Source organism: Plodia interpunctella, chromosome 17, assembly GCF_027563975.2.
Source record: "Plodia interpunctella isolate USDA-ARS_2022_Savannah chromosome 17, ilPloInte3.2, whole genome shotgun sequence".
NCBI lineage: Eukaryota > Metazoa > Arthropoda > Insecta > Lepidoptera > Pyralidae > Plodia > Plodia interpunctella.
The window spans coordinates 286,791-302,276 of NC_071310.1; the positions used below are offsets into that span (position 1 = coordinate 286,791).

Here is a 15,486-nt window from a genome sequence, read left to right on the forward strand (position 1 = left end):
GCTTGCCGGCAATATATGTATTAGCTGTTGACTGCGGGTTTGCCTCGTCTCCTTCAGGAGTTAATTGACAATTAATTTGGCTCAACTTGATACAAAGTTGCGCGGGTTGTAGTTTATTTCGTAGCGCGGGTTAAGTCGTCGCACAAGAGAAGGACTTGATCAACTGTTACTGCTTGGCAAGCTTTGCGTGCATATGTGTCTCGCATCCCACAGGAAGAGCCAATCCAAGGGATTGTGTATGGCGAACTATTTATTTCTGCCGAAGTTAAGTCTTACTTAATAAAGTAAATAAATAGTTTGCCGTCTAGCTAAAACTATACAATGAAGTGTGAATAAAAAAACTAATTACAAAATAATAATGAATTTATTAAACAAAACAATGGCATTCAAATGACTTTACGATTACATACGGTTAACACAAAACACAGCAACAAATACGAATACACAATAAGATGAATTATTAACACATATAAAGTGCCCTATGGGCTAACTTAAGAAATTAATTTATAAAAAATATAAAAACTACTTTTGGAACCGAAAAAAAATGTTGGGCGGTCTGAAAATTTTCTGAGTTTTAACCGGGTAAAATTCCAATCTTCCCGCTTCTTCCCAAAAAGCTAGAGGCAGAAACGATTTAATCGTTTCAAAATTTTTATTCAGAATTCACAAAACATTATTTTAAATCACAGAAAAGCAATAACATAATTACTGTAATGCAGTTTCGGCCAATTTGATCATTGGTGTGAATGGTTCTGTAATACAAACTTAAGATTTTCTATTAATTCCTTCCATTTAATTAACAATATTTATAAGAGAATATTTGATCCTTATGATTTACCTTAATGATTGATATCGTAAAAATACAGGACTATGTTTTGAGAAACAACCTGTATTATATTACATTAATCGATAGGGTCAATCATATGGATTAAATATCTTTTACAAACATGATTAGTAAAATCAAAGGAAACCTAAAAAAATAATGACTTAGTAGTAGTCAACACGTGAATTGGTAAAGTGGTTAAAATAACCCGCCGTGAAAGAAAATAATACATATTTTTAAAATTGAAGACGTATATCATAATTTTACGAATAAAATGCCAAAAACCAAAATGATAATCTTCCCAGGTTTTTGGAAGTAAACGGAATGAGACTGGAGTAAAGGACTGAATCCTTTTCTGGTAACGTCCTGGGATTTACGTACGTATTCTGTCGTTTTACGTCAACATTGTCATCTCGCTCGCTCACTAGAAAACGATACATCTGTTTTACCACGTGACTAGAAAACAGTGTTACGGCACCATTAGGCTGGTCGACTCGAAGAAGGAGAAGTGTTATCAGCACATTTTATCGACAATAAAGAGTTCTTCATAAAAGATGTGCACGAGTTATATACATATTCTACAACATAAATTGAACTTCAATCATTTATGTTGTAGGTGTGTGTTATGAAATATCCTAACTAATATTATAAATGCGAAAGTTTGTTTACTCTTGACGCTTTATATGCTCAAGAAATCTTTTAGAAATTTTGCGTACAATACGAAGTTTGAAATACTGAGGACATATCGGAATAAAAATAATTGTCCCCGTGGGAAATGCACGCAGGCGGAGCCGCGGACAAATGATAATATTTAATATTATTACGTAACAGAAACGTTTGTCACATAAATACTGAAAATTGTTTAGTACAATAGCCTGCCCGCGCTTAGACCTTTTGACCACTATACCACGAAGGTCAAACACTTTACACTAAATATGGATAATTTTTGACCGGACACCAAAAACGGTGTTATTTCGACTCCATGAACACCATGACGTAATACGGGACGTCATGGGACCCAATAATCACAATTAACTCAATAAAACTGTAATAACTAGTTGTTGTTTATATATATTGAATTTTATTTTTTAGTATTCAATGAAAAAAAGAAACATCACATCGATTAATAAAGTTCAAATTTGCGTTGCGACTGGATACATTTTGCTTCAGTTTTTGGCGAAATAGAATCTTAAATCTATGTTTACAAGTCAGCTGGCACGACGTTTGTTAAACTTTCATTTTTCTTTCCATTGAGGTTATAAATAAGACCTAGCTTACACGCTAAAGCTTAGAGCTAAAACTTACGTCTAAATCAGTCTGACTAACATATCGAATGGTGAGTAATATGTTCATGTATTATTTTCTTCAAATTAAAATTGAAATGAGATTCTGGTCGATAACATCAGACTTTAAAATTATATAAGTAGGTATAAATATTTTAGTTCAATTCAGAACCTATATTGTGTTTTTGTAACGCATTTTAGACTTGGTATTAAGATTATGTTCTGCTTGAATATATAAAAATAAAATAAATGATAAAATCTTCGAGTCTATCGTTATAATTTATTTAGAGAAAATAACACATCAACATTAGGTTGATCTTAAAAACCCATCAAAATTGGTATCTTAAATTAACTTACCCTTAACCTTAAGTCCTAATTTTTTTTTTCATTTATGACTTTTTTATAAAAACAGTGTACTTACTTTTGTCTACTTTCATTAATTATTGAACAACGGACTTTCAAATTTAATGCATATATTGAAAACTAAATGTAGTTGAATTAAAGGACATGTTGGAAAATTCAGTGAATTTTTTTAATGAATAATAATATGTGCATCTAGAAATGATGCCGGCAGATTGTTTCTTGTAAGTGATCCTTTAAGATATTATTATAATCATTTTTAAATTACATTCAAAGAAACGTCAACAACAGAAGTGAACATATTAAAACATAGCTTTTTAAAGCGTATTGAGAAATTGTGAAGCAAAAAATCCCGAATTAAATTTAAGTAGGTACCATTTTCATAAATAAGCAAAATTAAACGTAACAAATATCGAATACTCCTGATAATGTAGTATTAAAAGTCATCGAAATTAGTAATAACAAAAAGTAGCTATACCAGCGTCGGTACCCCTTACATCCCACTTCTGACAGACATCTCTTGATCTCCATTCACGGTGAATGGCGATTGAGAGACGAGGTGAAACGGGTGCGGCTAGTCAGCGTCAGTGTTGCGCAGACACTCGTAGCCGTACTTCATGATGTAGCAAAAGCGCGGGTCGGCGCTGAGGTGCTGCAGCTCCGGCGCCGCGAGGATGTCCTCCACCGGCGGCAACAGCACTTCCAGGTCGCTGCCTGCACACAACCCAACAATATACAAACCGACTGGGATGTTTGTGTAGTATTCGGTAGGAATGTAATAATGTTGACAACGTCAAATTTTATACGTCCACTTTGGTAACCAAACTTAATGTTATATTATGTAAGATCCTCTATCTTACGTAATAGGGGAATTAATTACCAGTCGTCTGTAAAAATTGATGAGAGTGTGGTCCTGTTCAGTTTCAGTTTGAAAGGTTTAAACCGGATCGTAATTATAGTAAATAATGGAAGAATGCCTGTGAAGGTTTAATCGATGAAATAGTGGATGAAATGGTTCGAGTTGTAGTGCACGTGAAGCACGTGAAGCACAGCAGCACTCACCCATGGCCCGCGCGAGGTCCGCGAGCCGGAAGAAGGTGAGGTCGCGGGGCTGCGCGCGCGCGCTGAGCGCCTCGCGCGCCGCGCGTGCGCTCGCGCTCCACACCTGCGCACGCGGCACGCTCAGACAGACAGACAGACAGACAGACAAGCTTCCCTCTTATGGGAATAAAAATTAAAATTTGAAATATTGAAAACTAGCGGCGTGTCCCAGCTTTGCTCGGGTAAAACCTTAATAAATCATTCACCTAAACCTTTCTCAAGAATCACACTATCTATTTTATAAAACCCGCATCAAAATCTGTTGTGTAGTTTTACAAATCTAAAGACACATAGGGACAGACAGAGCTGGAAGCGACTTTGTTTTATTCTATATAGTAATTAGATTATAATATTAGAACCGCCCGCCTGCTGCCTGTATGAGAGCAGCTTTATAATAAATTTAAAGAGTTTATGCTCCAAGTGTCAGATTATGATTGACAGATCGGTGTTACCACGGAAATTCTATACAATGTATTGTATATAGATGTTGGGACTCGCCTTCAACCGCAACTCGTCCCGGCGCTCCACGTCGGTGATGTAGTCGGTGAGGTCGAGCGCCTTCTTGTAGTCGTACTCCGACAGCAGCTGGCTCTCGCTGTCGATGTACATCTGACACGAACGGATGCTCTTTTATATATGGATCACGATATTTCCACGTCTTCAAATTAAAAAGTTATGTATATAGTAAATGGTTGCAATTTAGTATCGCGACTTTTTCATACATAACATTTCCGTATTTTCTCGAGGAAGAGTAGAGGAGAGTGAACGGATGGAAAAAATAAAATATTGCTAGTCAAAAGCTAGTTTAAAAATATGTGGCAACGTTTGAGTTAAATTCAGTTCGGACGCTAGTCTAATAAATTCTCATTGGCCGAGCTTTTCTGTATGTAGGTCTATATTAAGTTCCAGTTTCATATCCGATTTCATTCTACAGGTTTGAAATCTAACTTTAATATTTTTTTAGCTAAATTTAAGTCGTTTGACAATACCTGCACTAAATCCTCAGGTGGTAATACTCTGGTATCTTCAGAATCCAGTCCATTATGTACTCTAATGTCACGTGGTAATGCTGTATGTTGTTCGCTCAGTGCCAGGCGACTCTCGATCTTATTCCAAAGTTCAGTCGGTTGATCTTCGTCTGACGCTACGAGGCACAGTTTAGCAAGGGACGCCATCGTCTGGAAGAAAAATTAAAATGAGTATATGCCATTTTTAATAGTACTATTACTACCCACTGCGTCTAGAACATCAGATAAACATTATTAAACTGTCAATCAGTTTGCAGGTTTTCTCACAGCACCAGAAGCAGACGGTTGTTTATAAAAGCTATAATATAATAATGCGTGAGATTAGTCTACAAACACGTGACACAAGTAGGATTAGAACCTGGGACCTTTCGATCACAGACTATCTTAGCCATTGCATTACCAACGCTAAACTCGACGCTCGTCGAGTGCTGATGCGCAGATCTGCGCAAGAATGTATTGTGTAAGGAATGATAGTGAATGTAATAAGTAACAAACTCACAGCCATCCTGTTGTTGGAGTCGGTCTCGTCATGCGCGAGCGCCGCATAGGCCTCGGCCGCGAGCCGGTGTCGGCCGCGCGCCAGCTGCTGCAGCGCCAGCAGCGCCGGCCGCGGCGGCTGCGGCGCTGCTGACAGCCAGCTCACCTGAGTTGAAAATATACAATTAAACCGAATAATACAATAAAAACATTAAAAAAAAACAATTTTATTTCAATTCTATTAATAATCACTTAAAAGATACATTAAACTTAAATCCTCTCCTGTCGTTTCATCATTGCAAGATATAAAATTTTGGCTCATAGTCCAATGGTAGCTTTCTTATTGGAGAACATTTCTCCACCACACACTCGGTGTCTTTAGCTGTCAAAACATTGGCACGCATAGGTATTGCCCCTTCTGACAGAATCAAGGAGGAGCAGCATTACAATGTATTTTATTGGAGCGAAGATATAATGTCCGAGGAAGATCTTCGCGCCAGGTCGGATGTGCAACAATGTCACGTCGGAGGTCCGCCAGTGCCGCGGTCTGTAGTGTTGCAACTGTTCCCGACGCAGGGACTAGTACCGTTGCGTTTAGTCATCAGTATGGCGTTGTCATAATTTGTTCCTTATTATTTTGTGGGCAATCCTGCTAACTGTGCTTCCATGACAAGTAAATATGTATAACTAGCGGCCCGTCCCGGCTTCGCTCGGGTAAAAACATGATAAATTATACACATAAACCTTCCTCAGGATTAACATTGTCTATTGGTGAAAATCGCATGAAAATCCGTGCAGTAGTTTTTGAGTTTATCGCGAACAGACAGACAGACGCGGTAGAGGACTTTGTTTAATAATATGTAAGGATAACAAGTGAATATGAATAAGTGTATATGTGTATCACTGACCAGCCGCTCCGGATACCTGCGCCCCAGCCGCCGCAGCAGCAGCGCGCGGAGTCTCCCGGAGCGCGAGCACAGCCACGCGAACGCTTTCTCGCACATGCCCTGAGGGAGGACAGACACACATATTTTCACTCTTTCTCTCTCATCTGAGTGTTTATCCTGTTTCTTCCTCAGCCTCTTAACGTTCATTTATAATTCAAATAAAAATATATTAATCAATTACTATTACATATCTCCCACCTTAGCGAAATCGGTCGCGTAAGCGTATTGGTCAATACGCTATACTGTCAGCGACATTTGACTGTGATTTTATAACCATGCCATAGACCGCCTACCTGAAATCAACTTTCTTGGGAATGCTGTCGTTTTTTGATGACGAAATACATTTATAACACAACATACATACAAGTTACTACAATTTCTATGATTTTTGTCTCCGAAAAAACGAGTTTCACAACCAAATGCTTTGTTGTTGCTCCAAAAAAAAATATGATGAATAACCGAATGTTTACCTCGTTGATGTACTTGTCGATGTAAGCGTACAGTCTATCGGAGTCGTCGCTGGAGATACATATCTCGATGAGCAGCTCCAGATGTTGGAACTTTTCTGCCAGGGCGGCCGCGCGTGAGATCTGACCTTCCTCCACTGGAAACGAGTTCATATGTTAACCGGGACGCACGTCTCATCCTTACATATTCCCCTTACATAAGTCCCCCTGCGTCTGTATGTATGAGTAAAGAGTTAAGTTCAAAAACTTTTTTTTGTGTGCCCGTCTGTCTTCCAAGGTCTCTATTCTGAGTCATTTGTCGCCAACCACGTCGAAACCTGTCCGACCATCCCGCCACCTTGTTCGTGGCGTCCTTCGGGAACCCAAGCAGTGGTGAGACTCACGGAAGGGCTGTATGAGCAGAGCGCGCACGCGAGCGCGACGCGACGCCGGCAGCGCGCAGGCCGCGCTCAGCAGCAGCTCCGCCAGCGCCGCCGCCGCCTGCAGCAGCGCCGCGCGCGACGTGGCGTCTTTGCAGTTGCCCAGGTATTGTCTATACATATATGGATGGATATACAACGTGGCTTTTTAACACAAAATATTCGCAGTATTTTATGTGTACAATGTTAGTTTGGAGGTATTCAAAGATTATATAATAAAATATTGTTGTTGTCCCATACAAATCGACCGCGCAGCTACATTACATAAAGAAGGTTCGGATTAGTATGTAGGCATATAGTTCAGCCATACTACTTCATGGTTCAAAGCGCGAAAATAAAATAAAAAAAACACCGTTTTATTTCACTTGCCGTGAAGAATGTGAGAACGCTCACTTGGCCGCATGGCCATGGATTAAATAATATGTAAAAACCAATTAGCCAAAAACGAATTATGCAAGACAAACACAGTGCGAAAATGTTATGCAAAAGAACTGTAAAATTTCAACATGATCATGCCCAAGTATATAAGGAAAAATGTAATTAAACAAAGGATCCCGATAGACTCACGTGAAAGTCCGCTTGTGCAGGTCCAGCAGCGCGGGCAGCAGAGTCAGTGCGACGGCCGAGTGCTGCTGCTGCGGCTGCGGCCACGCGGCGCGCGCGGCTTGCATTTCCGTCAGCACCGTCTGGACGCAAACATATTCTTTATTACGGACAGTGATACTCGCAAGTAAAATAGGCATTTGACAAGAGAAGACCATCGATGAACCATAGCAATGGCGAATTGATGGCGGAGACAGGGACAGAGACCCGTTGGTAAACCACCAGCTGCTGGTCAGATGACATTGTTTTGGTCACGGGAAAGCGACTCACATAATACCTACGTCTATACATAATTATTTCACCTTTTCAACAATATATTACATACTATTTCGATTATCGAAAGAAACATTTATTTAATAACGAAAATCAATAAGTTCCTATGAACAAAGTTCGTGCTTATTTAAACATACAAAATGCCGTGTATGTATTTCTGGCTGCCGTGACGGCAGCCCGAAACATTTCTAAAGCCTTCCCGTCCCGTCGGTAATCCCCGTAACATCAGCTGGGGACAATGCGGCCTTCCACATACCTGCAACGTGTATACATATAAGAACCCCGCTCACCGTGATGATATCCAAGCTGTTCGCCTTAGCCAGGGCCCGCAACACGCGTTCAATCTTGGACACGCGGCGGTAACAGACGTCGGCCGGCGTCAGCGCGCCCGAAGCCAGCGCCGCTTCCGTCTCTGGATCTTCTTCGCCCGCAGACTCTCCGCACACCACCTGCGCAGGAACACAGCATTGACAACTATAACACCTTAGAAGCGTATGCGCATACAAAGAACTGTCAGTCTATTTATCACATTCGAAAAACAAAACAAACAATATTGTGTTATTTTTATTAAATTTATTAGGTTTGCCCACCACTGTCACAACAATACATTCAAGTACGAAACATATTAAATTTGTTTGTACAAATTGATACGAATCGATGCGTAGAAAGATTTTTCCTGCGAAAAACATGCTAAATCGAAATGATTGTTGAAAATTTTAAAAACAAACACTATAACTTTAGATCTCGCTGAATACGTATTTTTACCGGACTTCATATGGAATATTGGGCACAAACCTGGTAAATGGCGGCATCGATCAACTGCGCGGCCGAGCCGCGGTGCAGCCGCCTCAGCGCCGCGGCCGCGGCCAGCTTCTCCGACAGCCGGCACAGCGCAGACTCTGTGCTGATCACCGACTCGTCCATGTCTGACAAACAATCCGATGTTGTTAGATAGTTGTTAAAGTCATGTCAGAGGCCTTTAAGCGGCTTGAATAAAATCTGACACCAGTGATAGCACACACACTTTATTAGAAAAAATACGACGGCAAGCTTAATAATAATAGCGGCTATTTATAGTCTTTAAATGAAGGGTCGGCCCGTTTACCACAAACGAATTAAATTTCATTTTGTGATTACAGAGAGAGTCTTCGGGGGAGATTAGAGGTTCATCCCAATAAACTGACTGCCTGACTGTCAGGTTAATAACACCTGCTTATGGAAAGCGACTGAAGAGGAACGATATAATAAGTTCCTGAGAAACTGAGGAACATTACATAAAGTAAAAGTGGGAGTAGAGGTCTTCGCTGGAGTACACACTCGACAATATTTAACTGACTACATCACATCTGCTTAAAGCGTTGTACACAGCTGATCGCAGATAAGCACAGGAGAAAATAAAAACTGTGCAATGAGTTAACGACCGCTCGACACGGAGAGTGAAGCTAAACTTCTTCAAGCCAGTATCGCTTCAAAAATCGAGATTTCAATGCAATTTGAATATGGAAAACGTAGTAGTGACCATCAGCGGGCCGCCGCCAGCCGCCGCCGAGCCCGGCGCCGCGCAGGAACTCCACGAAGAGCGAGAAGGCGCGCTGCTTGTCGCGCAGCTGCGCCGCCGTCTCCAGCGCCGCGGAGCTGCCCAGCGCTATGTTGGCCGACTGCCCGGTCACGCGTTGTTTCCATCTGTTCAATAGATAACATTTACCATCACTAACGCTATATTTGTACTTCATTTTTTACCACTGAATCCTTATCCGCCGACAGCGTACAGTCCGATTTGTTTTCAATGTAAAGTATGGCTACAGTGGACGAAAAGTTTATCATGAATATCGTTTTATCGGATACGCGGGAGCAGTGTGGTAGAAGTGGGCGATTTTGACTTTTTCATTTATAATATTACGCAAATAGTCGTGTTCTGGAACAATAAAGTTTAAGAAATAAGCTAGAAGCTAAAAATGTCACCTGGGGTCTCCCGCGGGTATGTCGTCCAGTATCTCCGTGGCGATCTTCAGCACGGTGGCGTCGAGTTCTCCGCCCTCCTCCCCCTCCCCCGCCGCGGGCCACAGCTCCGCGAGCGCGCGCCGCGCGGCCTCGTTGTCGCGCCGCACATGGAACAGGAACGCCGTCTTGAGTTTCCCGCACGCGTCTGTCGTCACCGCGCTCACCTTTTAACAAGTGACGAGGTTATATTTTGATATGACTGAATTTTGACCTAAAACTGAAATATAAATATCTTCAGGATCAAATATCTCATACTCCCGCTGTAGATGTCCACTAATTATAGACTTATCGAGGACTCAAGATGCTACGAAAATCCAAAAAGCAAGGCCGCAACCGGTTACGATATCATAACCGAATCTTTAAAATTTTAACTAATTTATTTTCTACCCTTACTCTGGGTTTCGCGACATCACAAACTTTACAATATGAAAGTATCTGTTTATAAAAGTTGACATCACAGTTATCCACGTTTACCCAAAACTAGGACACTCACCTCGTGCGGATCGATCTCATACAAGGACAGACTGTCGTCATACATATCCACGGAGGACAGCGGCGTGTCGGCCACCGGCCGGGCCCGCGGCCCGCTGTCGTCCAGCACGAGGGCCAGCACGCCGTGCTTCCTGCTGAACACCAGCGGCGAGCTGCCGCACAGCTCCGCGCCGAGAATGCGGTCGTTTTCTGACGACACGTCGATGTATTCTGACTTGTCGTTGGCGCCTGTACCTGGTAGAGATTGATGTGAAAACTGACAAATGACAGAGAAAAAGTCCGAAAGCAGAGGAAGAGTGACTGTGGAAAAAAAAGCTTCTGTATCACACTGTGACAGTAGATAAATCAACAAAGAGTGTGTCAGTCGGCACCCGACCACTCGAGTTTCAACTTTATTACAATGAGCCAAGATAGAAACTCACTCGACACAAGCGCGACGTAGTTGGTCGAGTAGAGCAGCACGCGGCCGTTGAGCGGCAGGAAGCGGGGCAGCAGGTCGGGGTCGACGCCCGCGCTCGGGCCCGTGCGCAGCGACACCAGTGACGTCACGCGGGGGTTCGTCGGGTCTTCCACGGACACGTGCGCTGGAAGTACGTGTACGTGTTTACATATTCCAAGCGCAAGCTCTTCGGCGGTGAAGGCAGTGAGGAAAGCTCTCAAAGATTTATTTTATTAAAAATTTAACTCCTTTCCATCATAATCCTACCTTGATTATCTTTTCGCTATAAACTAAAGAACTTTTTCATTGGTTGTGGTCAATTTACTACTTCATCTCAATTAATCAACAAGGCCTACACATATCGCAACTCTCGGCCTGTCTACCCTGTAATGTATAAAAACATTATATGTGAAAAATGTGATTTAAAAATGTTATGTCACCTATAGCATATCTCATGTCCGGCGCCCTGACGTTGACAGCCGCCAGCAGCAGCAGCAGCCCGTGCGGGCCCGCCGCGCGCACGTCCAGGGCCATTATGTCCACGCTGTTCACGTCACCTGACCAATAATAAAGTCATTTGGAAAGTAGCAATGATGTGTACATCGGCTGCTTCTCCTTCTGCCCAAATTTTAAATGTCAAACTCGCCATTTCTGACGCGATATAATATGAGCCGCATTGCTTGCACAGCGAGACGTCAAATACGCTAGTTACTAATTGACTGGTTTGTTCAAAAATCATCATACAATAATCATGATATGCTTTTGAACAATATTTCATATGATCAATGTAAGAAACATAAAATGTTAATACAGATATGAGAAATTAATTTTAAAAGCATGCGGAGCCTAAAATGTTAGATAACTGGCGGTGTGACGTCACCTTGCGCGGCGGAGAGCGCGTGTGCGTGCGCGTGCAGCTGCCTGCGGAGCGCGTGTCCGTGCAGCTCCGCGCCGCGCCACAGCTGCAGCAGCGGCCCGCCGCCGCCGCCCGCCACCAGCGCCACGCTCGGCGCTCCTTCAGCGTCCGACTCCAGCACCACCACGCCTACCAACTTCTGCCGAGGACAACGTTACGTTATAACGACTCAGTTTTAAGTTAATATTTGACGTCTATATATAATGTGAAGTATATCGCGACATTGTAATGATTGCTGACTTAGTTATAATTTGTGGTTATAAACTTTGATGGGCGTACAGACTATTATGCGAATTTGTCATTGTCACACGATGTAGTGTTTCTTGCGATACAATTTTCATAGGAAAAAAATATTTATGAAACTACGAGCTAATCAATTGTGACGGTAAATAAAAACACATTTTTCTAAACATAAAACTGTCAAGAGCAGCAACTTTATAGTCTTTTATATTTCGCGACAACCCTGACCCTGACTGCATCGTCGACGCTGGCGGCGGTCGAACAACAGTATGAATGTATATAGAGTGTGACATGAATGCGTCACTCACAGTGTCGGCGTGCGCGGGCATGGCGCCGAAGAACAGCAGCGACACGCGGCGGCCCAGCCCGCCCAGCCAGCCCGACGGCGGCCGCAGCGTGCGGCACTGCACGCTCGCGCGGCCCTCTGCAGAACGACACTTCATTCAAAACATATGTATACATCATAACTATGTCTGTACATAGGAGAAATTGAAGAAAAATATTTATCCGTTTTTTTAGATTTTTTTATCTACTTGTCTGTATGTTTGTTTTCGCATCACGTAAAAACTACTGGATAAAATTTGATGCTGTGTTCACATTTATTCAATTAATTTACAGTGTAAAGTCTAGGGGCTTGACTCCATTACTCCATCGCGAGTTGCCGTTCAGTTATGCTTCGTAATTTTCCATAGGTTCTGATATTGACACACATTGGATTTTCAAAACAACGAAGAAGGCCGGAGCAATGTGGCCGGGTCCTTACCGACGACGACAGGGTCGAGCAGCACCACGGTGCAGGTGGTGGTGGCCAGCACCAGCCCCGCGCTCGTGCGCTCGCCGAGTCTGTCGCACTCCTGCGAAGACCATTTTAACATTGTAATACCGGTTATACATTATCGCAATAAATTTTGCCCATTCAGTATACACTGTTGGTTTGTCATTGCGGTAAATAAAATATCTCAAAACCACGTAATGTTCATACGGTCGCCTCGCTATCGAGTTGAATTCGACGATGTGTACCATAAGAAATCCTCTATTTAAACATTTCCCAACCTCAGTAATAAATAGTAAGAACTTATGTCCTGTACCAGCTGGTTTTTGGTGTAATAAAGTATTTTAAAAACTTAAGTAAATAAAACCTAAGTAAGCACTTATTTACGGCGTCTATAGAATGTGGTGACCACTTCTCATCAAGTAAGCCACAAGCCTCTGCCTATATGCCTTTGGTAGCATAATTAGTTATTATAAATATAAAGCTAGTGTGTGACGAGTGACCTGCCCCGCCAGCTCCGCGCTGACGTCGACGTAGCCGCGCTCCTGCGCCACGCTCGGCCAGTAGCGCGCCGTGCCCTCCGGCGACACGCCGATACACGACGGCATCTACACATGTTACCATACATTACCATACATACATCTTCATTTCATAGCAAACAAAACTAGCTGTTTACCCGCGGCTTCGCCCACTTAAATGCTAGACTCGGTTTACTGTAGACATTAATGTCTGTCACATGGTTTAAGGTGACAATCTACCATAGCTAGTGCAATTGATTTGTAAACAAAGTTGAAAGTGTACATATGTTTGGCCCAAGCATGGTGCAGTATCCTCATAACATATGTAATTTATTTATGACATTATTATGTATGTTTTGTAAATTTAGCTTTTTATTTATATATATTTTTTTGTGTGACAATTTTTAATAATTTTATTGGAAATACAACTTTTTTTTATTTTATTTATTCATTCAAATTTTGTCATTTTTAATAATGATGTAAATTTGTCCTCCTTATTTTTAATATATGTATAAGACCTATATTTGTTACTTGACGTCCTTGGAGAAAAGGCTGCGGTGAAGTTTGTTGCGCCACTTCTTCTTCTTCTGCCCTTTGGAAGCCAGCAGTAGACTTAGTTTAAGTAATTTTTGACGTCAATAGGTGATGCATATCATCCTAAATTGAATAAAGAATTTTGAATTTGAAAGTTTGTATGGATCGTTTATTTTAAACGATAGTGGAGAGAGTAATATTACTTGCCTGAGCTCCCTCCTCATAAAAAATGACCACCAAATCAGCTTTATGAGCTAGATCGGTCTGTGGCAGAGTGAGTTCCCGGGCAGCAGCAGGAGCGGCCACAGAAGGAGACGACAATCCAGATGGAGCCATGGGTTCCCGAGGCCAGGCCAGGATGCGGCGCCCCACAACCAACCAGCACCACCCGCACGCTGATAATCGGACACTCACATCCCCGCTTGCTATTGACAAACAAATATAGCATTTATCAATTTTTATTTGAATTCAAAGTATCATCATCTGCATGATCCACTGCAGGGTATAGGCCTTCTTCCTTCTATATATAGTATTATTTTTATTTTTTTTATCATCTTTCTTTTAAAAAAATCAGTAGTTATCAATTGCTATGTTTTGTGCAATATAATCATCAAAATTATAGTAGTTTAATGTAGTAGAAGTTTGAAACTTTACTCCTGTCAAATTTTTAAGATTATTATTGACAATATGCTGGATTTAAGTACAAAATGGTTATATACCAAATGTGAGGGTTTCAGTGACCATAACAGGCAGCGGCATCCCATAAGTCTCCAGCGAACATAATGGTGTCTTGTAGATAACATCTCCTCCATTTGGGGCATCTTGGGATTGCAGGAATTTGCTGCAACAGGAAAATAACTAGTCACATACAATCAAGTTCAATGTATGTATTAAGAAACTTATACATAGAAAAGTAGAAAAGTACAAGTAGTACTGAAGACCGATGGCGTCGTACGCGTTATAGAATTGACGCATGCGTAGACGCGAACGCTACGCAACGTGCCTCAATTCCATAAAATAGAGTAGAACCGCTTCGCATTAGGCATTAGTTCTGCATACGCCATTATCCGGGTTGACGAAGAGACAAGAAGCCAACAATCATTGTACGGTGTGGTGTACGAGGGCATCCAATACTAGTCGGCTGTTGATTGCCTTACGCATTATAATTACGGTCAAAATCTACTAAAGGTCTACCTCTAATCCGTGTAAATCTCATGACCAGTTCTAATAAAGAAGTATCATTTATTAAAAATATTATAATAATATAAACAATTAGTTTGTAGGTTAGAAAAGGTACCTTGGATTCTTTTTAGCTGAACCAATGTTCCGCCTTCCTGTGATAGCTTGTCTCACCCGTGGGGAAAAGGGACTTCGTATTCCACTTGTATTACCGAAATCCATTATCTCAGTAAATAATAAAAATAAAAACAAAATGAAATTAACAACCGCCTTCAACAAACTAAAATTGAACAAAAACGAAAGAAATCGATTTTCTGTCACAGGTCAGTGTCACTGTCACAAATTTAACTCGAAGATGTACATTCCCATTGTCCCATGGACAATACGTCAAAACATTACCGTTGTCTATTTGTACGGAACAGTATACCTACCTACTCCGGAAAAAGCAAAGTCCACTTATTTTTTTCCACGAGTGTAATATAGCGCAATCAATATAAGTTATGCTATTGTTATGAGGGGAGGAATTTTAAACAGGGTTTTAAAATATTAGCTAATCAGAGCTTCGCAAAAATTTGTGATTTTGTCTCACGGCTTCATCGCCGCCGACACATCCC

General features: G+C 41.6%; 1 protein-coding gene across 2 annotated transcripts; it reads right to left on the bottom strand.

The window, feature by feature from the left end:
* Positions 1 to 345: 345 nt before the first annotated feature.
* Nup133 (Nucleoporin 133kD) lies at positions 346 to 15,193 on the bottom strand. Of its 2 annotated transcripts, none has more exons than XM_053757456.1 (23): positions 14,991 to 15,193; positions 14,413 to 14,534; positions 13,901 to 14,118; positions 13,145 to 13,249; positions 12,633 to 12,723; positions 12,178 to 12,293; positions 11,594 to 11,768; positions 11,154 to 11,270; positions 10,697 to 10,858; positions 10,276 to 10,502; positions 9,744 to 9,946; positions 9,301 to 9,464; positions 8,577 to 8,707; positions 8,072 to 8,230; positions 7,473 to 7,591; positions 6,870 to 7,018; positions 6,490 to 6,623; positions 5,981 to 6,079; positions 5,095 to 5,238; positions 4,557 to 4,745; positions 4,066 to 4,176; positions 3,529 to 3,631; positions 346 to 3,180 (listed from the first exon to the last, which is right to left on the bottom strand). In XM_053757456.1, exons 1-23 carry the CDS (start codon positions 15,092 to 15,094, stop codon positions 3,041 to 3,043), a joined length of 3,282 nt encoding a protein of 1,093 aa, XP_053613431.1. In that variant the 5' UTR covers positions 15,095 to 15,193; the 3' UTR covers positions 346 to 3,040. The 2 variants fall into 2 exon arrangements, with proteins under 2 accessions (XP_053613431.1, XP_053613430.1); XM_053757455.1 differs by having other exon boundaries at positions 10,276 to 10,508; positions 14,991 to 15,192.
* Between the last annotated feature and the right edge of the window lie 293 nt (positions 15,194 to 15,486).